Genomic DNA, 27,073 nt, shown 5'->3' with positions numbered 1-27,073 from the left:
ATCTTAACCGCCAATAGCTCCCTGTTTCCAACGTCATAATTTCTCTCCGCTGGGGACAATTTGCGGGAGAAAAAGGCACATGGATGTAACTTTTGGTCTTTACCTGACCGCTGAGACAGGACTGCCCCCACCCCGGAGTCTGACGCATCCACCTCAACGACAAACTGGCGTTCTGGATCTGGTAGGATGAGGATGGGAGCAGAAGAGAACCGTGACCTTAACTCACTGAACACCCTTCCTGCAGCAGGGAACCATTGGAAGGCTACCTTTTGGGAGGTGAGGGCTGTCAGGGGAGCTGCTACAGAACTATAGTTGCGGATAAACCTACGATAGAAATTGGCAAACCCCAGAAATTGTTGAAGCTTCTTACGAGTGGTGGGGACCGGCCAATCCACCACCGCTTTAATCTTGGTGGGATCCATGTGAATACTTCCGACTGAAATTATGTATCCCAGGAACGACACCTCAGTGGCATGGAACTCGGACTTCTCGACCTTCACGAACAGCTGGTTCTCTAGGAGTCTCTGGAGAACCCTGCGGACATGCTGCACATGGTCCTGTTCGGTCTTGGAGAAGATGAGGATGTCATCAAGATAAACAAACACAAATACATTGAGAAAATCCCGGAGCACATCATTCACTAAGGCTTGGAATACTGCAGGAGCATTTGTGAGTCCGAAAGGCATTACCAGGTACTCGTAGTGGCCCCTAGGGGTATTGAACGCCGTCTTCCACTCATCCCCCTCCCAAATGCGAACTAGGTGATAGGCATTCCTGAGATCAAGCTTGGTAAACACAGTGGCCCCTTGCAAAAGTTCAAATGCAGAAGAGATGAGTGGGAGGGGGTACCTGTTCTTTATGGTGACATCATTCAGACCGCGGTAATCGATGCAGGGCCGGAGGGATTTGTCCTTCTTACCCACGAAGAAAAACCCTGCTCCAGCAGGTGATGAAGAGGGACGGATGAGGCCTGCTGCCAGTGAGTTGTTTATGTATTCGTCCATGGTCCTGGTCTCCGGGGCTGACAGAGAGTAGAGCCTCCCCCTGGGTGGGGATGAGCCAGGGAGGAGGTCAATGGCACAATCATACGGGCGGTGTGGGGGAAGAGAGGTGGCCCGTACCTTGTTAAACACCTCCTTTAAGTCGTAGTACTCCGACGGGACACCTGAGAGATCTGGGAATTCATTAGAAGAAGGGGTGCTGCAGGCAGGTAACAAGGCAGATTTCAGACAGACCGCAAGACATTGATCACTCCATTGTAGAATGGAACCGGTTCTCCAGTCAATGTGTGGATTATGTTTAATTAACCAAGGATACCCCAAGACCACTGGCTGCTGAGGTGCATTAATCAGGTGAAAGGTTAGTGATTCAGTGTGGTTACCTGATATGCCCAGATGAACAGGAACTGTGCGATGGGTTACAGTGCAGAGGAGGCGCCCATCGAGAGCAGTAGCCTCAATAGGCTCGGCCAAGGGTTCCTGGTTAATACCCAGCTGCATGGCAAGGCCCCGATCCAGAAGGTTGGTGTCAGCTCCCGAGTCAATGAGGACAGCGACAGTATGGGACAGACCATTAAAGTTGAGCTGGGCATGAAGTAGTGCTCGAGAGGGACCTTCAAAGTTCTTGATGCGGCTCACCAGCGCCCTCTGGATTCCTGGTGAGCCCTGTCTTTTACTGGACAGGATGACACGTAATGGCCTCCCTCTCCACAGTACATGCAACAGTTCTCCCTTTGGCGCCGTTGTCGTTCAGCAGCTGACAGCCTGGTCCTGCCCAGCTGCATGGGTTCAACTGGGTCACTAGAGGCAGCAGCGGTAGGAAAACCCGTTGAAGTGGAAGGTGAAACTGGAAGACGTGGAAGGCTACGGGAAGTGCTGGTCAGTACCTTCTCTCGTCTCCTCTCCTGGATACGTCCATCGATGCGGATAGCGGTGGCGATGAGAACGTCCAAATCCCCTGGAGGATCCCGGGCCGCCAGCTCGTCCTTGATGGCATCAGAAAGTCCGTTGTAAAAGGCGTCAGCCAGGGAGGAAGAGTTCCAGTCACTCTCTGCAGCGATAGTCCGGAACTCGATGGAATAATCAGTCACTCTCCGGCTCCCCTGAGCCAGGTTAAACAGACCCCGAGCAGCCTCTCGACCAGGGGTAGCATGATCAAACACCTTCCGAAGACCCTCAGAGAAGGCAGCCACAGAAGAACAGAGAGCCGACTGCTTCTCCCACTCGGCGGCACCCCAGTTCCGGGCCCGCCCAGTAAGCTGGGTGATCATGAAAGCCACTCTCGACCTCTCCGTGGGATATGTGAGAGGTTGTAGTTCAAAAGTCAATGAGCACAGAGTCAGAAAGGAGCGACAGGTATCTGGAGCTCCAGAAAAGCGCTCTAGAGCACTTAAGCGGGGCTCTGGCCGGGAGACAGCAGGGACAGGAGGGCTGGTGGGTGGTTGAACCGCTGGGGTCTGGCTGTCCAGCGTGAGCTGCTGGAGCTGGCCGCTCAGAACCTCAAAATGCTGATTGTGGCGTTCCGAAGCTTCCTGGAAAGCCACTTCCATAGCGGTGAACTGTCTCGAATGCTGGTGTAGGGCGGCACCTTGTGCTGCCACTTCTTCCTTAAGAGCCTTTGTGTCGGCTGGGTTCATCTTTTGGCCAGATTGTACTGTCAGGATTGTACCAAAATGGCAGGCCAGAACCCAATAGCACGACAACAAACCGTTCAGGTATAGCAACAAAGTTTAATAAAGAATCAAACCAGGTAGTAGCGAGGCAACAAGTCCAAGAGGGGCAGGCAAAGGGAATCCAAAATCCAAAAGGATGGGTCAGAACACGAATAGGCAGGCAGGTAAACAGGCAGGAATTCGGAATAGGCTGGAGAGCAATGTAACACAAAGACAATCTGGCAGGGAACTGAGGGAATGAACCGGTATATATACTGTGGGGCTAATAGCTGATGGGGAGCAGGTGAGTGTGGTTAGGCCAGGTGGAAGTAATCAGCAGGGAGTGCAGAGCAGGGGGGAGTGGCCGGGTCTGAAATGACAAGAGAGTTAATATGGGAACAGACAAGTGACAAAAAACTAAATTGTGGCTGAAGTAGTGACAGGGTTGTCTTCTATAGCCTCTCTTTATCTAAACCAAAATGCAATCATCTTCTTAATATTTCTGAGTCAATGTTTAAATCAAGTAGCGTATAATAGGGTGAGTGGCACATGTAAAACAAAGAAGACTAATGGGAAGGACATGCAGTTTACAATGGCCTTTGACATTTAGACAACACATTAATACATGCGCTGGTATTTTTTTTATCCCTGACTAAGCTAGACCCAAACCATTACAGCAATCATTACCAACCTCATTTAGTAATAGCTCATGATTACTTGACATTTACTGCCCAATCAGTCATCATGAATTGTTGATGGTGAAAGTGTGGAGCAGCCAAGACTCACATTCACACAGACAAAACTGGTCAATTTGAATATCAAAAAAGAAAAAAAAATCAGCCCACAAAACAAAAGCTATGATTCATGCTTTGTTAACCACCCAGAGTGAAGTTTGTGAAGCTATAGTTCAGACAGCCCCAGTGGCACTGTGCGACTGTGACTCAATTCACATACTGTATGCGGAGCCCCTATACTCTAATGTGCTGTTCTGTTTGAGCTGTCACGCATGTTCTCACTCTCTAATTGCCAATGAAAGAGCTGCTCCAGCGCTCACAATGCAAGCGGAGCTGCCACAGATATTTTGCCGGTGCTCACTGTTCCATTTCACCCCCACTGTTACACTCTGATTCTGACATTTTCCTCCGTTGGGAAAGAATGTTGCTCCCATATCTCTTTCTCCTCGTCTCTTTCAAGACTTGTTCTCATACGGGACATATGGATCAAGGGTTCTGAACATCAAACTATTTAATATTCACCTTGTCTACGTTCATTTCAGTTGAGTTGTTTTTTTTCTCTACATCTGCTTCTAATCTGTTGATTTGATCTTTATCAAGCTCACTGTTTCTGTCAGAGAGAAGAGGCTGTAAAGAGTCCTCAACAGCTATTGTTAATACAAGCTAATTTTGTGATTACTTGTAGACAATCTCTACATGTTATACTTTACCAGCAAAATTAAACAATATTATGTTGAATTGTCTTACCATAGTTCTGTTGGTTGCACACAAGTCAGTTATTCCCATTTCAGATGATATTTAGTTTTGTGGAAATTGTTTGACGCAACTGTAGTAAATCCAACCAATTTCAGTGTTGAGTGTATGAAGCCAAAATCTTAATTAGTATTTGAGCTTAATGGTCAGTGACTTTCCATTTCACCAACATGTTGAATAAATAGACTCAGGTGTAGCTAATTATTTATAATTTTGTAATTTTTCAAAATCTTGGCTGTTGTCCGCCTAATATGCTGGGTCCACGCTGGTGTAAGGATTTTGCTGTGTCTTCACTGTCCATGAGTTACATGAAGGATCTGAAGTAGCGCGGTGATCCCTTGGTAGAGGTTCCTGGCAGGTTGCTCAGCAGCTGTTCAGTGTAAGAGACGGCAGGTGAACGGAGCTGTCAGAATCTCTCAGTTCAAACTTTGAAGCACACATCATATCAGGGTTTGAAGCCCATCACCTTAAACGCTCTGAATTGAGACCTCCAGGATTCAGAGCCTAAGCAGCTAATGTACAGAGCTGTCAACGTCATTTAGGACATCATTTATTTAGGCATTTATGACTGGCAATAAACCTGTAACCTTAATTAGAATGTGTTTTGTACTTATTGACCTTGGGTAATGGCTTGCACCACTATTATATCTACTGTATATTAATATCAATGTTTCTAGAAAAACAGATTTGTTCAGTATTTGACTTTTCACAATAACAAAAAACAATCATTATTAGATTGCCTTCATTTAACATATTTCCATCGAGATAAATTGGGGATGATGTTGAAGTTGTTGACAAAATTGCAATTTAGATTTAGATTACAGCAATTACCTTACAGATTTGACTAATTCATTTGATAACTGTTTTACAATGAGGTATCACATTTGACACCTCTGAGAATAGTACGTTTAAGTCGTCATCTTGACACCAACTATTCACATCTCATTTATTTTCATTTTAAAATATCCTGAAAAATCATATTTAAATTTTCTTTTAAATTGTTTATATATACAGCTCTGGAAAAAATGAAGAGACCACTCCGAATGTTCAGTGTCTCTCGTTTTACTATTTATAGGCATATGTTTGAGTAGAATGAACATTTTGGATTTATTCTACAAACTACTGACAACATTTCCCCCAAAGAATATTGTCATTAAACAGCATTTCCATTAAGTAATGTAGAGATACAAATTTAGGAAATATCCAGACTGGTCTCTTAATTTTTTCCAGAGCTATATATATTTTAAGATTTTTTGGGGCATTTTCAATGCTTTATTTATAGCGAGAGACAAAGTTGAAATGGGGCATTGAAGGGAATGACATGCAGAGAACTGACCTTGGGTCGGATTCAAACCAGGTCTGCTGCAAAGAGGACTGAGCCTGAGGGACACTCTATCCGCTACACCACCAGCGCCACCAGAAATTGGTTAACTATTTTGAGATACTTTGTATTTAAGTTCTCTTTTTTAAATGTGGTGCAAACTGACACAGAAAGCATTTAAAGTGAACAACTGTATCCGTGTTTACTCATACAGTACCTATTGAGAATGGGGCATCATGTGCAGGATACATATTGGCTCTGATCTGTGAAAAATGTCTTCTTTAAATGAATATCAAGGTTTATGACACAGAAAGGAAAGATGAAAGAACACCCGCTGTGGCAAAATTGCTTGCTGGCTGGTTTTGTTCAAATATATGATGGGACTTCAGTGTCAACCTGCCTGTCTTATTCACTCCCGACAAAAAAAAAGTCAGCTAAAATCCTCCCCGGGAAGCCGCCAAATGTTACATTAACGAGGCTCGGCTGGCTTTTCTCAGCTCTCTGTGTTGACATCTCTATTGTATTTGATTTCAAAGTACACAGATCTATTTTCTGCCGCGGAAGGATAATCTGGGCTTTTTATCTGGCGATGATGATTTCCACATCACAGCATCACAACTTGTCAATGTTTTTGCCCTCTGCGGAGAACACACTTATTTAGACTATTTGCGGTTCTGAATTATAGTTGCCCCCTGAGTACATTAGCTGTAAAGTAGCACAAAATATAAGAATAAAAGAAAATCTCATTACTTCCGTGGAGGTGAGAAGGCATTGTCCCCCCGGTTCATCTTCTTTAGCTAACACATAGCATGATCTTTTTCTCTCTTTCTAATAGGTCTGACTTTGACATCTGACACCAAAGATATTTCATGAAACATTAGTATACATTTTTTAATCATTTTCTTATGATGAAGCCTCTGAGGAATAAACAATGTCAAACATGCACCTTCCCCTCCCTCCGCCCTAGAACAGAATGAAATGATCTCACTTGATTAACTTTTCATTACGACAACTCAGACAAACAAACACTTTTCCTCCAGGGTGAAGGAGGCTGTGATAAGTGATGCTCTCGTTCATACAAGTATAGCTAAATCATTTTGTGTGTGTGTGTGTGTGTGTGTGTGTGTGTGTGTTTCTCAGTATGTTGAAAATGTGCTGCCAACCAGCCTTGTAGACTCGAACGTATTAGCATATTTATTAAATTTCTGCCCCTCTAATGGATGGAACATTTACAGTAAGTAGTCAAAGTGATCGCTCTCCTCTCTGCGGTAGTACTCTGCAATGTGCTAGGCTTTTTTTATGTTTGTGTGTTATTCTACCTCACTGCACTGATTTCACCAGAAGAAAATGAGCTTGTTATTTTCAATACAGTGTTTTATTTTCTACTTTTGCCTTTGGCAACAGATGTAGCTCATTATTTAAAAGGTAATCTTCAAGGAATTTATCAAAGGAATACATGTCGTCGGTGGTGGCTGTGGCAAAGCGGGTGGGGTGGTCGGCCAATGGAGTGCAGGGTCGGTGGTTCGATCCCCCGCCTCCCTGCCACATGGCGAAGTGCCCTTGGGCAAGACATTGAACCCCGAATTGCTCCCGATGGTAAGCGTGCACCCTGCTTGGTAGCTGCTGCTATCGGTGTATGAATGTGTGTGTGATTGGGTGAATGTGTACAAAACAATGTAAAGCGCTTTGAGTCTGTGAAAAACCAGGGAAAAGAGCTATGTAAGTGGAGTCCATTTAGTCTTGAACACATCTTATTTTTAGTCTGAGACTTTGCTTTGCTGTTGGAGCGGCTGATGTCCCAGGTCATGTTATCCTGGTATACGCTGGTTAGCACGACTGCCAGGCCCTACTACACACACCATATAAATAACAGCCGACACTGGCAATCAATATTTCATGCCCCCTTTCTTTGTTGTTCCACATTCTGGCAAGATATTGTCACTCATATCATTACTCTTCCTAAAATGAGGAAACAATCTACGGTGTCATCAAATCCTATTACAGCAGATCTTCTTCCTCCAGAGTGGCTAGAATGAAAATTTCATTGTTTGGTTGGGAGAATTTTGACACTCACACTCCGTGATGTTTCTTCTAATATTTAAGGGCATGTCAGAAGCCTGGCAGTGCACCAGTTACTCAAATCCCTTGGAGAATTGTGCTTTGAGGGATTAACAACATTTACTGTCACATTTGAGGCCCTAGTTTGAGCCACGGGATTTCCCTTTTTTTTAAACGACATGTATATGCGCATGTATCGCTCAATTTTCTCGGAAAAAACGACACCTTCTAGAGACCATCCGGACAGCTCCTTGTCACATCAAAGCCGGCACACTTAAGCTTCCCAGATAACTTTCTAAAGCCCTGTCAATAAATGGTGTCACTGCAATCATTGCACACATCTATATACAAATAGTATTTCCCCATACACACACACTTCTGGAAACTCATGAAGATTTGATCCTGAGAGAATTCATGACCCAATTCTACCGTTATGGGATCAATCTTGTCACTCTTGCCACCCAGAGGATACTAACCACATGCTACAGACCTACAGAATGGGTTAAGCCGTTAATTTATGGGTTGGAAATCCACTCATTAAAGGTCCTTGGCCATGGCTGTACCCTATGTGTAGGGTTTGCATCTTAATTTGGTCCCACATTAATTACATGCCTTGACTGCAAATAGAGTTTTGGCGATGGCTCTTCACCATGTCCGTCCCCAAAGGGTGAAGCCATAATTAGGCCAGGTGGGGCAGTCCGATCTTGGCCTTGGGTTGCTCTATTCCTGCACATGGTGGGGTGTCTGGTTTAAATTGGGCGAGGGACAGTACCAAATTGCTGTTCATATTTAGACATCTGTGTGGCTGAATGTGAATTGTTAAAAAAAAAGAAGGTGAAACCGTTTTTGGATGGATTCGCGGAAAGAGTCCAAGATAGGTAGGCTAGCTGATGACTGACATCTTAAAGCTGTTGTTACTTTGAGACTCGCTGGCAGCTATACAGCTGGTCCTGTATGTTATGTTGAAGCTTATAAGGTAGGCTAACTAGCCTCCTCACAGAACGTTGAAGCACAGCTCAGAATTAGCTCTGTCTCTGCCATGGATCCAGTTGTGAGTGATGAGGGCCAATTACCAGACAAAACCAACAACAATGGGAGACGTCACACCCAAGCGTTATGCGATTGGTTGGCAGATCCAGAGTGGCACTGGGCAGATCCAATAGTTTTAAACTTAACTTTAAACAGACACCCACCTTCAAGTGAGTATACATTTGTCAAATGAGCGATTCCAGACCTTCTGTACAAATGAAATGAAGTACGATGGTATGGTAGGACCAGGCTAGTTGAATGGTATCTGTGCTACAAATAGTTGGGGCCTCCTTATGGTCCATGCAGTTAGCTTCAGCTATGTATCATACATGTCTCGGAACTGCTGGAAACAAAACAGCAGAACCTCCTCTGAGCTTCACTTGTCTCAACACACCACTTTTTATTTATTTTTATTTACCAGCACAATGTGCCAAAACAGATGGAATTAATTTTGTGCAATTTACAGAATCATTCCGTTGATACATCTGATTAGAGCAAATTACACTGCAGTAGACTGCAAATTGGAAAGGGACCGCTGTTGTGAATGCACATGCCTCTGCGTATCAGACTGAGTAATATTTAACCGCATATCTCAGTAATTCCAACATTTTCTACATTGTGGGAGGGAATGGGATTACTACTCTGTTTTCACGTGTTTGATCAGCAACTCATGAATATTTCTGCATGTGCTCTGAACGTCCGCAGTGGCTTCTGTTAAAGCCTCTGTAACCCCTGTCTAGAATAGTAAAACAGATCAATATCAAAGTTGGGTGTCTCAATGAGCTTTTACAAAAATCTGAGTTGAAAATCAATGTTAATAAATACAATAAAACCTCATTTAAAAAAAATGCTTTTTCACTGTCTAGACCATTTGACATGACGTGGCTGTATCAGATGCTTACTATCATGCAACTAATTCCCCAAATTACATAGTTAGTTTGTGGACTTGGGTTTACAGGTGCAGTCATTCTTCTACTTTTTGGAGATGATAGAATACATTTCACAGCTGTATTTTCACAAGAGATATGTTTTTATTAATGATAGTATTTAATGATAACAATAGCCTATTTGAAGAGGAATAATCACAGAAAAGCGTCTGCTATGTAGGCCCATGTTCAGGTTTTTTACCACATAGTGTATTGGCAGACAGTAGTATCAAGGCTACATACACCATGTTACTTCACTATTGACTCACGTTCTCGGAGGTAGCGCCGCAGAGCCACGAGCATCAAACAAGCTCAGTAGCAGATATAAAATCCCTGCAGCACTTTGTGTTTGCCAAGAGGGAAAGCTGATCATCTGCCGTCTTTGAGCAGATATACGGATTAGCTTTGGGTATCTTCAGCACGGCATGTATCATTTTGCATCCTGCTACACAGAAGGGGGAGAGCCAGATAGTTAACAACAGAGACGCCCAGAACTGAAGCGGCATCTGTTTTTTTTTTTGTCCCACCTGTCAAGTGCTGATGACGATGTTTTAAGAAAATACTTATACCTTCATTTTTTGACCATGGAGAATTTGAATACACATTTTTCTGAGTGTTGTATGAGTGTTGTCTGTATGTGAGAACAATACAGAGTAATGGACTATAACCAAGTAGCCCTACAAGCACGTCATTACTGTACCTAAATACATTTTCATTGTGTCACAATAGGAAAACACAATAAGAACAATAACCTTTAAAAATATTGATATGAGATTGTTTGCCAGTGTTACCAGTTTCATTATCTGCAGCATATTCAACTAACATGCCACAGCCTGTGTGTATGTATTAAACACAAAAGAATAGGTATAAAGGGTTCATGTGGTACTTTTAATTTTACTATGGCACATTTTCTTCTGTTTATTTTTACTTTTAAGGAAAGTGGTTGAGTATTTTTTTTCACCACTGAGAGCAGGGATGTAATTATACAGAGATAAAAACAATTGGTATCTAAACTGGAGTAATTCAAAAAGTGGCTCATTTGCACATCACTATTACACATCCTCTACGTAGTCTAGTCTAAATGACGCCACTTACTGTTCATTCCTTTGCTGCTAGTGGCTGCATGAATATTCAAACAAGAATAACCTACAGATTCATTTTAAATGAGCAAACTACAGTTTCAGATTGCAGCTTTGTCCCACACTTGTAGGACCATCCGACCAGGCGGTCAGTCAGGGACGTTTCATACTAACACATTTTCTTGCTTGAATTTGCTATTGCTTATCCTGGTTATTTTCAACCTGCGCCTTTGCCCCTCCGAGGCTGCCTTCAGGGTCGCTGATTGTCTTTAATGCTCTGTCATTTTCATTGTAGATTTCTACGTGGCTCCAATTAGCCAGGAGTGCTGCTCTTGTGTCCACGCCAATATGTCTAACACAGTCTCTCTCCAAATAATAACCCTCAAAATATACCAAAATACATCCTTGTCCTCTGAATAACTTTCACATGAAAACATTCTAGGTTAGTGGCGCGTATTCACAGAAAAATGTATTTGAGGGCATTACCAGATATGGAGTGACTTCTTGAATATTTAACTCACACTTAAACTAACCTGAAGGCTTATTTTAGGATGTCAGGTTTCATGTATCTGAAATGATGTGTTACTGCACCTCTAAACTGTGGCTGTCAGTTTGTCCTTCATGACATGATTGGTGAACTCTCATTGCTAGCTACAGCCATATTAGGTATCGACATTCAGTCTTCCTGATAATAGAAAATATGACAGTATGTTCATGGTTAAAAAACAATATTCATATTGAATTCATTCGGACCCTGTTTGGCACTGTAGTATGAGCAAGTCCAGGTTCAAATACAGTGTCTATGCTGATGCTGTTTTCAGATTGTGCTGGATATACTGTATGCACGTTTAATGTTTTGTCATAATCAGCGTCATCATGTCTGTGCTAGGCTGGCCATATTAAGACATGTGTATACAGTGCTTAAAACAGTGTTCTATTCATTTTCAGAGGGCAAAACCTTCACCATCTCTAGGTACATTTAGCTGGATATTTTAAAATGTGGATATTGAGGTATTGTTGATATGCAGACCTCGTACGTAGCCTGCTTTTAATCTTTAGAATTATGAAACTACGTTTTACGGTTTAAAATCAAATCAAATTCTTAAATTAAAGCTTGGGTATATGATTTCTGATTGGTCAAAGTTAACATGAGCTGACACTTTGACCAATCAAAGCGAGGCTCCGATTATCTGTTCTTATAGGCTGTTGGGACTGTCCATTCACTTTGGCACGACTTTGTTGGAGTAGCGCGTGTCAGGGAGGGACCATAGGGGAGGGACCAAAGAGAGCAAGTTGAGGTATTTGGATTCAAATATCTATCCCAACTGCTATTTTCTCCCCAAATCCTCCACCCCAGCTTTAAAGAACTAGCATTGTGTTTTCTTTGGTCATAACATGATGAGAGCAGTAAGACAGTTTACATGCTAACGTACGTAGCTTGTCTCTGACGTTAGCTTGTCTCCAAAAGGTAACCAAAGGTCTTACTGCGTGTCTTGTGGGGAAAACATTACTTGTACGTAACTTTACTGGAAACTTCCATTTTGGCAGATTGAGCAGTTGGAGAACAATGTTTCTCCTTATAGTACATCACTAAGCCTTTGTTGCCACACTGCAGGAGCAGCATACACATGTTTACAGGTTTGAAACCACTCTCAAACATGAAATGTATTTTGGTGCATGTACACACAGATGACATAAACTAAATCCTAGTATTATTCTGAGATTAGATTCATATGGATTAGGCTAATAAAGCCCAACAGTAAATAGGCTTCAATTTTCCGTAATTATTGCTTTATAACTAATTATGTTAGCTTAATCATGTGAACAAACATAGAATATCATATCAAATAAACAGTAGCCTTAACCTAGTGTCATGTTGTGTGAACTTCACTTGGCAACTTTGGATGAATGCTTGCACCTTTTGTAGCTAAACTTCTGGCCGTGCCTGACAGTCAGACACAATGAATGGAGTATAGATAAGCCTCAGAGTGATTCATTAAACGGCTCAACCTTGAAACACAGAAAAGCAACGTCATGCATCTGAAATAGATTGTTTCCCTTAAAGTTTTATAGAGCTCTCCATGGTCCCCGGCATCATTTCACCTACTATGAGCCAGGAAGGAGTATTCATAAATATCCAAGCTTCTCTCTAGTCATTGAAGACATTTCCCATGTTCATACCGCTGTGTTGTTTGCTCTTTGTCACCAAAAATAAATAAAAAATCTGTTAATTTCCGACTCCAACCCCCTTTCAGTCAAAACTCCTCCGAGGCCCACCAATCAAACACACAGAACATTCAACCGTCTTCTTCCATTTCAGCCCTCTCTGTAGCTGTTAAAAAATAACGGGGTCAACGTTTTATAGCATCATTTAGCATATATTATTTTTAATAATGGTATTTTCATGATCAGTTCAGCAGTTATGATTATTTAATGAGAATGTATTGAGTCATTGACATTAAGCAAACACTAAATGAATACATTTTTAAGATTAGTTTGAGGTTTACATGAATACATTGTGACTTCAATGAAGCGGTTGTAGTGTTCATGTTTCATGTCTCTGTCGAGTTTGTCACTTACTACCTTCCATTGCAATGTTCTTCTTTGACATAACTTTCAAACTATTTTTGTGATATCTCTATTGCTCTTCTTATACTCCAAAGCACACCTCACCTCATAAGCTAGCAAAAAAAGTAAGAAACTGTACAGGGAAATGGATAGATTAGTAATTGTTTAAAAAATGTCTGATCCACTTACATCACATGATACCATCTTCACAACTGTAATCACTTCAACTAAAAATCTTATATTTAGAAATTGATGACAACCAACCCTTTGACTGTCATTCAGGTCCCATTATGCTCTTCACTGAATGTGCCCTTATCAAGAAATGATTTAGTGCGTTTGCGCCGGTCGTTTCATAACGTCTTAAAATGGTTAGCAAAAAGGAAAAAGACAATCAAGCACAATCAATGCAAGCCTTTTATCTTTAGGCCCCAAGTTGACATTAATTAATTTTCAACGCTGGAATACCAATCTTCCTACAATTAAAGCTTTGATTTGAAGCTTGTACTTTCAATTGTGCCTTTTGTTCCTCTGCGTGTTCATTATGTCATAGTTAGCTGTTCCGTTCTGTATAGAGCTCAGTGCTATATAGAATCAGCTACAATGAAGGCTGCCACCAGTCAATCAGTGCGTCAAGCAAGTGAAGGTTTCACAATGCAAGGCTGATTATAACTTCATAATTGTACTTATCAGAAGTCTTAGATTACTGTTTCACAAAAAAATAGACTTTTAACAAAGGTGCATCGAGTGTCATTAATACATAGTTATTTTTTTTTAAATTTGTAAAAACCCTTAGTGATCTTATAGCAGTTACATTAAAAGAATGTCCAATAGATTCACACCACTGTCACTGTCGATGTGGCTAAGACCAGCGTTAAACACATGAAGGTCAGCTTGATTTTCTTTTCCAAAAAGACCCATCCTCAGTTGTGACTGAAAGAGGCCACAACAACAAACCTCAAAAATCCCCCAAAAATAATTTCCACATCAAAAAGTTATTTCCCATTCTGCCTGGCCTTCCATGCCCCTCTCATGTTCTTCCAGGTCTCACCCCTCCCTCTCTTCTCTCCCTCCCCCCTGCAGAGCTGCTGTCAGCCTGCCACGAGCTGCGCTGCCGCTATGGCTGCGTCATGACCATAAACGGCACCTTCTGTTTCTGTGCTGACGGCTTCGAGGTCGGCGAGGACGGGACGAGCTGTAGAGGTAGGACTCCACTGTGTGTGTGTGTGTGTGTGTGTGTGTGTGTGAGTGCGTGCGTGTGGTTGTGGGGCGTTGTGTGTGTGGTTGAGGGGCGCTCCCTCCTTTTGCCCCTTGGCCAGACTTCCTTCACATAAATAAGTAGGATGTGCTGGGTATATGAGAACCTTCTGTCTGCATCTGCAGGCAGGGCCTTGTGTTACTGTGCACTGTACAACCCACATGCACACACATATACACCATATATACAGAACACAATGTCTTCACACTTTTCATATGTGCCCCAGGCCTGGTTTCTGCCAGCCAATGAGAAAGACAGGATTTTTACTGTCAAAGATGATTCAAGAGTTGTAGTGTGTTAGTTGGACCCCAGCACTCACCTTATACCAACATCAAGGCGTAACATTGCATAATGATGCTTGGGAGGAGGTGTTTTTTAATAAAGTTGCACCGCTCCCTGATATTCATCCTGTTTTGGGGGGAAGACGTGAGAGAGGGCAGTTCATAGGGCAGCCGCTACTGCAGCTCCACGAAAAAGACTCATTGGTTCTAAAAGTAATTATGCTTGAGGTGCCAGAGTGGGGCCACATTAAGTATACTTTATGTATTTGGGTCATGTTTGAGCACACCTAATTTGTTACAAATGACTCTTTTCCTTTTTTCCTTTTTTCTTCCATAAGATCATGATGAATGTGCCATGTATGGCGCGTGTAGCCAAACCTGCGCCAACACCTATGGGTCATACAGATGCAGCTGCACAGAGGGATACATCCTGCAGCCTGACAGGATATCCTGCAAAGCCCAACAAGGTGAGGGCTGCTTGCATTTGCATTGGGAAAAAACAACATAATCTGCATATGGTTTGTATGTTTCATTTTTCTAATAATAAACAGGGCGGTTTTTGTTCCAATCATAGTGTGAATTCCAGTAAATCCTTTTCCTGGTGGCTCACTGGCTCTTTGTACGGTCCAAGATTAATGCGGTTTAGCGGTGACCACATCGATCACCCAAATGGGAATAGGTAGACGTGGTCAGGGCCGGGGATAATGATAAAATTAATGAGCATGAGATTTTAAGTGTGAGCGGTCTAGAGTATTTTGTTCGGAGACAATGGCCCAGCATCACACTGATTAATGTAAAAGCCCGGTGATGGTAACAAATCTGTCCCAGTGAGTAAAACAGCCTACTTACATAAATAAAAAGAACCACAAGAGAGAGGGGTATTGCATTTATGGTGGTCCGCAATCCACGGGTAAACAAGCTTAACCTTGTGAGGTGTATTTTTGTATTGTATTTTTAACAGCAGTGTTTTTCTAAGGGTGTTGTCACTATGGCATATATGGGTTGGAAATAGCTGGAGGGTTAGGCACACCTAGCTCGGGGAGAACACCACTGTTGCAGCTTTTAATCAATGTGACTGGTGTCCTACCAGGAATAAACTGAATATGATTACCCATAAACTCAACTGAACCCAATGCTCGCACGTATTAATATTCATTTAGCAGAGAGTGATCGTGGTACGGAGATAACAATAGGGTTAGCGTTAGTTGTAAAAAGCTCATAAATATACATTTCAGGTAGAGGGTATTCTGTGACCAAAAAGATGAGGCGCACCAAGTGAATGAAAAAAAAATTAGAATGTGGTTAATGAAAGACTGAAGTTAAAACGCTGCAGCACAAAGATTTGGTCTTGATTTAATCTATTCTCATTTGGCTCAACAGTAGGATTTTCTTTAAAGAAACATTTTTTTATTCCTAAAATAAATCTTACTCAACGGCACTGATGTGTTTCTTGTCTGCTCCATGATACACTTCATTGACTGATGCAAGGTAACAAAAGGAAAATAGAATGTGGGGTCATTGCGTGTGGAAAATTCTACAATTAAAAACTCTACATGGGAAACAGTCTGTTTCTCAATACTTTTCAACTTCCCAAAGCTGTTCCCATTTGTTCGTACTGATGAGTTGAATCGTCAAACATGTGTCACAAATTAATCACGTCAATTAATATCTGAAAGCACCTGCAGTTTAAATTTAAACGTGCATTTGTTGGGGACTATTATCAGCCAACAATGTATACACATTACAAGTGCCAATGAACATTTACAGCAGCAGGATGATGTATATGGGACTGAATCACAATAAACTGTGGCGACTGTGGCTCAGTTGGTAGAGCGGGTTGGCCGTTGATCAAAGGGTTGGAGGTTCGATCCCCGCCCTGCCATTTGTGTCATATTTGTTGTGTCCTTGGGCAAGATACTTAACCCACCTTGCCTCGTGTGAATGTCGATAGTTAGCCTGCTATCGGTGTATGAATGTGTGTGCGATTGGTAACGTGGGAAAGGAAAACAGGTCTCCCTTGTAAAAGAGTATTCAGTCTCAATGGGATCTACCTGTATACATAAAGGTTAAAAAAAAACTACAATGCGCAGTTGATTTGAAATGAAGCAATATGATAACCCAGTCATGAGGCTTGTCACACTAAAGGCCCGGACACACCGGCCCGATAATCGCCGTTGGAGAGTCTGGAAGGGGCGGGGAAACGGATCTGTTTGGTGTGTGCCATGAAATCGGTCGTCGTAGATGTCGTCGGGCTTCTTTTGGCGGGTAATCTTTCAGTTGGAGCTATTTGATTTGTGGAGGGCTAGCGAATCAGTGAAGCCCGGAAGTGAAGCGGGTAGCACAAACAGCTAACAACAGTTAGCCATTGTTTTAATGTGTTTGTTTGTTTCGTTCAGCGAGTACTCACATGCATCAACCCTTGTTGACTGCTCAACACCATGCTCGACACTCTCTGCTAAAAATGGTGCTCTTTATGGTCCATAAATATAAATACGTATTTCTATCTATGTTTATGGTCTAGAGAGCTGTCCCATCATTTCCAGCTTCCGTATTTTTTTGGGCCACAATACAGATTAGCGCCGCCTGCTGTTATGGAGACATTACGTCCCGCGCAAGCGCAGAGCGTACGGAAAGTCAGCAGTCGGCTTGGTGTGTTCTTTGCACTTTTTTGGCCGCGACGGGAAGACTGGAGCTCCCTGAATCGGCAAACTCCATTTTCGGGTAGTCGGACTGGTGTGTCCTGGCCTTAAGATGCTTCAGTTTTCTGGCTACACAGGCAGTACCTGTTAATAGAATCAATGCATTGGTGGTTTGAGTCTTTTCTTTGCACTTTTTGACAATTAGAAAATGCAGAAATATTGGCAGCCCCACATGTAATCAAGGTAACGCGTTTCATGATGATGCACTCATTGCATGCAGTTGTTGGAATACTGCTAGTCCTCTATCTATGTAGCCTGACATCGCCCGCCTACGTACTCCCGCTCAATTTTCCTTTCCCTTCAGTAGTCAATCAGCGAACAGAGGGAGTGGCTGAGAACAATGACGTTGAGGTCGTGCGCCAGTTTCAGATATGCAATTGGTTATGGCAGATCCAGAGTGGCACTGGGCAGATCCAATAGTTTTAAACTTCAACAGACACCCGCTTGTGAGTTAAATGAGTTAACGTTTGTCAATTGAGCGATTCCAGACCTTCTGTACAAATGAAATTAAGTAAGATGGTCTGGTATTCCTATATAGATTGATTTTCTTTTTTCATTGTATAGCATATTTGCTTAAATGAGTTGGGTAGTAAACTGGAAAAGTAATCTCATAAAGACAGTTGTAATATTCAATTCCACTGCATAACAGACACACAGGAGAGCATTTGTTTATTTAATATTTAGTTGCCCTGCCAGGGATAAGCCTGTCAGCTGCTGTCAAACACAGACATCCCTCTCCATGGTGAAAAAAGAACTGAGTATGTCTGACAATATGTTTGACTGCTAAATGGAATGACCTAATGCCATGACAGTAGGACTTAAATATTCTAACCCCCAAAAAAATGCACAACACTAACCCATCCTTCTTTGTGTAATTGTTTTGATTTAGACATACTGAAAGCGTTGCCATTGTTGCTACAACAGCTATCATTTGCCATGCTTCAGAGAGCCTTGGTCATAACTCTATCTACCCGCGTGTAGTGTGGGAGAGAAATGTCCACCGACTACTAAAAGTTGATTCACAGGGTTTGGGCAGCAGTTATTTTACCAGACATACTGATTTATGGCCCATATTAGGAGAGTAGCCCTTGACTTGAACTTATGTGGACGATCAGAATAAATAAGGGCCCTTTTTAGGGGGTGAATCTGATGTCAGAGGAATGTGCACGGTCAATTAAGCCCATAAAGCAGCTTATCTGGGTTTTAGCACCACGGACTGTCCTGCCTTGACTCCCAGAAGGAGAGAAGGGCTTACAAAAAAGTAAAGTCTGCCACTTGAGTTAATGGTTGTCCAGTTGGTTCAAATCAAAACTTGTATTTTTCGTTTGACTGTTTCTGTGCTGTTTCATCCAGTTTTAGTTTGAAGTTTTACCTCGTGTTCTTTTTTCTGTGTGTTTGTGTGCACTTCATACATTCTACCTCTGATGGTAACACATTCACCAAGTTGGTGATAAAGAAACCAATAAATGGTGCTGTTCAGACATCTATTGGTGGTCACACATTTCAAATATGTTGTTTTCATACAGTCAGGTAAATAATCACTGTATTTTGACAATATTTTTGCAATAATTTTTTTCTCTGTCACATTATACACCCAGTGGTATGTTATGTAAGCAAAGAAAAAACAACCAAACAAAAGATAAACAAACCGACAAAACCAAAAAAGACTGTACAATCGTCAATATATGTCACAGTATACAGTACTTCTATGTATGAGTATATCTATGTATGAGTATATCTATGTATGAGTATATCTATGTATGGAAGTGTGTAAAGTGACATTGGCTATTGGTGACAAATAGTACCAAAATATAGAAACTAAATAATACCATCCATATTGTATAGAAACTAGACACTGAACCCCACATTGCTCCCGATGGTTCAGAGAGCACCTTGCATGGCAGCTACTGCCATCGGTGTGTGTGTGTGTGTGTGTCTGTGTGTGTCTGTGTGTGTGTGTGTGTGTGTGTGTGTGTGTGTGTGTGTGTGTGTGTGTGTGTGTGTGTGTGTGTGTGTGTGTGTGTGTGTGTGTGTGTGTGTATGAATGGGTGAATGTGGTAAGAAATGTAAAGCGCTTTGGGGGCTGAGAAAATCGGCTAAAAAGCGCTATATAAGTCAAGTCCATTTACCATTTAGCATTTGACCATATTTTCCCTTTGACTTCAGATCCTGGTGACAGCCGTCCGATGCTTCTGATGGGTGGTTCTGATGCTATTGTCCTGACCCAGCTGAATGGAACAGGCCTGCAGCCCCTCAGGTCTCTCAGTGTGAATGGAACCCTGGCATTGGACTTCCAGCACGGCCAGGAGAGTGTGTGCTGGCTCCTGTCCACACAGTCGTCTGGGACACTCCGCTGTGCTGACATGAGGAACCTGCGTGGATTCACACGGGAACGGGAAATAAGAACACAACAGAGTTTGCAACGTACGTTTTTCAGCCGTTCATAGTTTTCCTTTTTTATACAGTACGGGATCCTTAGTCCTTCTTTAGTTAAAGGTGGAGTCAGCCATTCTGGAGAACGCTTGTTATCAAATCACTCATTTGTAAAAATCTGTGAACAATCCGCTACCATAGTGTGTGTGTGTGTGTGTGTGTGTGTGTGTGTGTTGAAATTAAATCTGGTGTTAATACACAGCCTAGGTTCTGTAAACTGGTATGATAATAAAGGTGGTCCGCTGTAGCTAGCAACGTACCCATTTACAGAGCCTACGCTGTATATTAAGACTGTTTTTTTTCACAGACACACACAGTATATACAGTTAGCATATGATGAGGATGATTTACTGATTTTGGCAAAAGGTTATTTTGACAACAAGCTGGAGCGACCGTGGCTCAGTTGGTAGAGCGGGTTGGCCAATGATCAAAAGATTGGCGGTTCGATCCCCGCCCGGCCACCTGTGTCATGGTTGTTGTGTCCTTGGGCAAGACACTTCACCCAACCTGCCTCGTGTAAATGTGTATGATTGTTGTATGTTTGAGGTGGTGGTCGGAGGGGCCGTTGGCGCGGAATGGCAGCCACGCTTCCGTCAGTCTGCCCCAGGGCAGCTGTGCCTACTATCGTAGTTTACCACCTGTGTGTGAATGAATGGAACCTGGAACCCTGTAAAGCGCATTGAGTCCTTATGAATAAAGCGCTATATGAATCCTATCCATTAAGCCTTCTCCAGAATCTCTGACTCCATCTTTCATTTTTAGTTTGTTGATTATCTGCTCTCAAATCGTGAACACTCTTAACCTTGAAATCCAGACCCACATCTAGAACGATAGAGAGTCTGGTCACGGGGCAATAGACCTTTCCAACTCAAAGGGCGGCACCTATGTGTGCATTTTCAAATACCACTGCACGCAATCGGATAGCACAACAACCAATCAGAGCAATGAACAAGGAGACGTTTAAAGCCCTGCGGTGTACAGGTAAATTAAACTTTTGCCGTGGTCGGTCAGCAACACTGAAAATTCTTCCTTCTTGCTAATGAAAGATTTGAGTGCCGTCTTCCAAATCGTTACGTGCCGAGGCCAAAGCCGTTTCAAACTTGAACAACGCAGCCATCTTTGTTGTTTACTATCACGGCTTTGACGGCGCATGCACAGCACTGCCGTCATCCAGCTACGCCCCCCCCCCCCCCCCCTTTCCCTTTAGCCCCATACATAGGGCTTGGGCCCGCCCATATCAGATAGAACGATTTGATTGGCAGCTCCGAATTTTCCGACATAGATAATGAGCTCCAATGAATCATGTCCATACCAAAAGGCTGGGCCAACCTAAATTTGCCAGCTGCAGGTCTGGATTTCCAGGCTAGAACACTCTCCCAATCAAGAATAAAATAGAGAGGTTCAACTTTGAACTGAGATACACATCACCCAGCTCTCTCTCCTACACACATGCTCACAAATCCTTCTCCTTCATTCTCTCTCACACACCTTTGAGCTCCCTCTATCACTTCATTATCAGTGTGGTGGGAGGCAGGTTGGCCCTCAGCAGTTTGTGCCGCTCACCTTTCCCCTTTAGCTGTCTTTCAAACCTGCAGGCTACTAAAGCTTTGCTACTTCCAACACTTTTAGTTGATCCGGTCCAGATTCTCAAAACGTATCAAATATAATTGATGTGAAATGGACATTTTTACCCGCTATTTATGTACATGTTGAGGCTTTGAACCAAAGCCTGATCCGTTGGTCTCATAACACTTTAATATTGGGGATTCATTTAGAAGAGCAGCTTGAGAGGGGTCAGGTTGAGCCGTCATGTATAGAAACATAATTAAAACCTGCCAATCAATCAGCTTATTAGTGGCCATGGTACCATTTAAAAGAGACAGAGGAGCTTTGTTGTTTACGCTGATAATGTCCTCGTTTATTTGTAAGATTGGGGTTTGAACACAACATACTATTGAGTTGGCTTATGGGAAGTGAAGTGTAGGACCCAATTTATTTTGAGCTGACCGGGGACCATAAAGTTAGGATACCAGAGCACCTGATGTGTATTACATCATTTTATTCAATTGTTTTACAATTAAATATAAATCTTTTTTTGCCTTTTGCAGATGTGGAGCACATGGCCATTGACTGGCTGACAGGAAACTTCTATTTTGTTGACCGCGTCAATGACAAGATATCTGTGTGTGACCGTGGCGGGGACACGTGTGTTACCATCCTACAACTAGACCTGCTCAATCCCAAAGCTATAGCTCTGGATCCTCTCATGGGGTGAGTAGTCTGTATAATACACCATGTATGGAAGCATTGCAAGGCTCATTTATTATCATGCATACTTTGTCAAAAAAAAGAAAAGAAATATGCATAGTATACAGCCGTGGAAAAAATTAAGAGACCACTCCAAATGTTCAGTGTCTTTTATTGTACTATTTATAGGCAGATATTTGAGTAGACTGAACATTTTGGTTTTATTTTATAAACTACCGACAACATTTCTACCAAATTCACAATAAAAATATTGTCATTTAGAACATTTTCAATAAGTAATGTAGAGATGAAGATTGAAGAAAAAAAAATGTTCCACTGCTTTATATAAGAATTCTAGAAGGAAAAAAAAAAATTACTACACGTAACAATTGACTTGTCTGGGAGAGCGTGAGCGAGTTACAATGACGGGATTTAAATGATTCCCCGTCCTTCGACTCAGCCCTTTTCTCTTTGAACTGTGTCATTTGGTGGATACTGATGCTTCAGACAGTTTTCTACTGTTGAGACATTCATTTGTATTCACCCATTTCACCCCCTCATCCCTCAGTAGAAAATGCCCCTGCAGGACTTTCCATCACAGGATTTTTCGTCTCTATAGAGAACAGAAAATAAAGCTCAGCAACTGAGGGGTAGAAAAAAATATCCCCTTACTGTTTTCAGAGGTGAACTGAAACACTTACGGCATGTGCTTGACTGTCACACAAATCACAATGTTGGAAAACATATGATGTAGCTTTCTTTAGCAGTTTCCCGTGTCATCACGCAGAAAGACCAAAGAAGAAAAGAGAATTGCTTGCAGCAGCTGTACCAAAATGTGAAGCAGTTATCAGTAGCTCCATGCCGCTTCTGCCCCCTTATTTCCGCTAAGTAAGAGAAGAGTATGGTCATTATATTGCACGGACAAGCACCAAGCTTGGAGAAAAAAAAAAACCCTGATACATTAATACAATGTACACACATGTGCAGGGGGCTCACTAATGGACTGCCTCTAAACATCAATAACAGTGTAATATTTTTGTTGCTGTGCATAGCCGTGTGAACTTTGAATCTGAATATTTAAAGGGACTATGAGGAACATCCAGTTTTTGTTGATTCTTGTGACCCCTTTGGACATAAGCAGTAGTGTTTTAGGATACCAGCGCCTGCTGTCCTAAAGGTCTTTGCTATTGCACGTCAGCGCTGCATGTATTTATTTAGGAAGCGAGTGAAAGAGAGACGGCAGGATGCGCCACGATGAGGCAATGTATTTATATGTGACTATATGTGTGGGATCAATAATGGTAATATGATGATTGTGAAGCAAAGTAAACTTTGATTTAGTACCGTTCATAAACACAGGCTTTTCCGGTCTGCCTGCCAAAAATCATTTTGTCTGAGTCTGCAAAGGCATTATTAAAACACTATATAAAAATTGCGTTGTTTTCACTGCTGGTCTCGTTTGCTGTTCCAGGTCATGTATAAACATCAGAGGAACAATGTGACTGTTCTGTGTACTAAACATTTAAAAGTTCTTCGTAGTCACTTTAATTAATCAGATCATTGAAGCTGAACTACATTGCTTCTTTGACAATATTCAGTTTCTAAACCATAATTTATTCAACAGCTTGGTTTACCACTAAGCCGTTGAGTCTTATCAAAATAATTCACTTCTGCTTTCTTCATGACATGGATGGTTTGGATTTGGCTGGCAGCGTCTCTGTGTTGTCATTAAATGCTGGTCAGCCGTTGGAAAGAATAATGGCTGATGGTAAATGTACTGCACTTAAGAGTCTATGCTTAAGCTGGTTTCCCCTGAATCCCCTTATACAAGTAAGGCTGTTATTAGATCATTTTTGCTGTTATCACACATAATACACACGCACACACACACACACACACACATACACAAACAAACAAACACGTGAGTGCCAGTAGTATGATAGAGTGTGTTGGCCCACTAAGGAGCTGGACATGCAGGCTGCTGGCTTGATTAACTGCAGAAGTTTTCCAAGGCCTCTTCCCGTCTTTAATTGGTGAAACAGAGGTGCAGCTGTTCCTGTAGACGTAAGCCTGAGAGTGGTCTGTCAGCCGAGCAGCAATGGAGTGAAAAAAAGAGTGTGTATGTGGTTATATACTGTACAGTATATACTGTATATTTCATTTTCATTTAACTTTTATTTATCCTCGAGAGACCAATTGAGGGGTGACCCTCATTTTCAATGACGTCGAGTCATTGAAAATCACATATATAATCACATATATAAGTATATGTAATTGAATTTAATTGATTACATTTATTTCAGACAAATCAATAAAAAAGAAACATCAAAAATATGAAACAAAACGAAAAGCACGGAAAAACGATGTTCAAATTATTTCACAAATGAGAAAAATAAAAAGCTTTTTACATGTATTCCATTGACATGCCTGAAAAGGAGAAGGAAGAAGTATAACACTTATTAAATCCTACCCCTTTTCCAAAGTTCAATCATTCATATTATGTTATAATCTCATATACAATCTATCTATATAGAATTTGCTGTACTATATTTACATGTACATACAGTATCTATTCAATCATACATATATACAATTTGATATACTATGTTTTAAAAAAATAATCCATAAAGCTACAGTATATCTATATATACATATCATACACACACACACGGGGCGGGTGTCCGTTTACGTGGGAGACGAGACAGCTAGCAAACAAAATTGAGACACACGGAGGAAGATTGAGAGATACTGTTTGAACCTATATTGTTGCACCACTAAATCAATAATGCCCAGACACTGCGGAGAATAAAGTAAGATGTCTTCCTACCTTCATGCTTATTTTCCATAGAGCCCTCGGCCCCGCCCTTTCCTCTGCTTCTCTCTTTACTTTTATCCCTTTCACCCGTGCGGGCTGTGTATGCAAGCTACAGGTGCAGCTGGGTGCAGCTCACCGAGCTGCGCACCACTTTTGCACCGGGTCAAAGGGCATTATGGAAGTGCGATTAATCTGCGTTAATTTGTTAATGTACGATTAATTAATCAAAATTAACGCATTAATTTGACAGCCCTAATCATTATATATATATATATATATATATATATATATATATATATATATCGGTATACACATATATATATATATATATATATATATCGGTATACACATATATATATAACTGGATCATGTTTGGAGGTTGCTTTAGCTCCGTGCTCATACCATTCCAACCATTGAAATGCATTGACTTTTTAAAGTTGTGCGGACAGCTAGCGTCTTAAAATATAACTTTTCCCTCAAATGTTAACCCCCCTCTCTGTCAAAAAGAGTTTTTGAATATTACCTGGTAGCAGTTTGTTTCTTGCTTTAAACATGATCAGATGATATACTGTATATAGGCTATAAAAAAAGGCTCTGGTTTGGAACTCCATGTTTGTGTTATGTGTTTTCCTATTGGCTTAATTTCTGATGTGGACTACAACTGCTGTCGGCTTGTTTGTTTATGTTTATACTAACCGCGTTAATATTTGGCGCTCAGAGCGAGTGCACGGCTTTTCTGAACAAAACAACTGAGGAAGATTCCTACCACTGATTTGTAAACTAGACAGGCATCTACTTTTTTATGTTTTTTACTGTAACACTATTTTCCACTGGTCGCATGCATTTTATTTGATCAGGGGTGCTCATTTCCAGATATCCAACATGAATCTCTTTGTAGCTGCAAAATGCAATAGCACAGCATCAGCACCATCCTAATCCCAGAAAGATATCATTTGTATGCCACATGGACGCGCACCTGTTTGGGGAGCTGTGGCGCTCCTTGCTGACTCTGCCACTTTGTCAGCACAGCCCGGTGTGGGGTTCAAAGGGCAGCACATCCCTCCCCTGACTTGACTTGTGCAGATTAAGTCGGCTTCCTGCCGCTCGTTGGCTGCAGCTCGTTACCATGGGGAGGCTGCTGGAGCCCCGTCCTCAAACAGCCACAGTAAGACAGCATGGCAAGCCTTCCATGTTAATTAGTGGATGTGCAGACCTTAGCAGTTTGGAGTATTTAAAGTGACAGGCAACGGGATCCTTACTTTTAGTTAAAGGACATTTAAATTATTCGTTCCTGATTATAAGAAAACTAATTACACCAAGACCTATTTAACTTGAGTACTCAGTATACATTGCCACTGGCTCACTGTCTCTCAGAATTATTTCTACCAGTTGTGAATATTAGCCTATATTAGCAATGTGTTCTTATGTTTTAGCTAACGTCTTGAGGTCAATAAGACATGCCAGAGCATTGAACAAATGTATACTGTAAGAAAACACATGTCTGTGCATAATGTGTATGGTATGTATTGCATGCGGTAAAATAAATAAATATATATATATCAAGTTAAAGTTTTTAAGAACAGAATGTATCATACATCATACAATTGACAACACATGAACACAAATAGTGCTTAGAATTGTTTTTTAAAGTTTAGTTGATGTTAGTGGTCAAGACCTTGAGATTTGTGGTTCAGAGCATTAAAAAAAAAAGTTGTAAAAAGAATAAAGATGGTTGTATAGGAGAAATATGCAAACGGACTAGGTTTAGTCAAATAAACACCTTAATGTACATTACAGACATCTTATTAATACTAATATGAAAAAAGACATGCCCTGCGTTCCGAATCTCATACTCTTTCTTTTTTCTATTCTACATACTACATCTGACAACAAAAATAATCTAGTTCGTAAGCAGTATGCTACAATTGGGACATACTTTTACTTGTTTATTTCATCATTACATCGCGCCTTGATCTTGCCTCTTGCTTTCATATCTGTCGGATCCCCGTTTGTTTTCATACGGAGACTCCGTCGATGTGACGTCACTTCAAGTTTGCACTGGAATATGGCCAAATAGGATGCTGTTTTCAACACTAAAAATCTCAGCCGGATGTAGTAGGACATCGGGTACTTCTAACCATCCTACATCTGGCCACAAGAATCGGGACATCCTAAATCTTTTTTCTACATACTATATAGTAGAAAGTATGCGATTCGGAACGCAG

At 41.6% G+C, this 27,073-nt stretch overlaps 1 protein-coding gene across 1 annotated transcript in view; it reads left to right on the top strand.

Moving 5' to 3' along the window:
- The window catches only part of lrp1bb (low density lipoprotein receptor-related protein 1Bb), a gene marked incomplete at both ends in the record, with an annotated part of 302,818 nt that overhangs the window by 109,520 nt on the left and 166,225 nt on the right, over positions 1-27,073 (top strand). Inside the window, 4 exons of the mRNA XM_080038312.1 lie at positions 14,199-14,318; positions 14,993-15,121; positions 19,520-19,777; positions 21,895-22,057. Coding sequence (XP_079894438.1) covers positions 14,199-14,318; positions 14,993-15,121; positions 19,520-19,777; positions 21,895-22,057 — 670 coding nt within the window. The remainder of the gene's footprint in view (positions 1-14,198; positions 14,319-14,992; positions 15,122-19,519; positions 19,778-21,894; positions 22,058-27,073) is intronic.

The sequence above is a fragment of the Ammodytes marinus genome, assembly GCF_949987685.1.
Source record: "Ammodytes marinus genome assembly, chromosome: 12".
Lineage (NCBI taxonomy): Eukaryota > Metazoa > Chordata > Actinopteri > Uranoscopiformes > Ammodytidae > Ammodytes > Ammodytes marinus.
The sequence above is the reverse complement of the archived record's forward strand: the minus strand, read 5'-3'. Positions and strand labels throughout refer to the sequence as shown.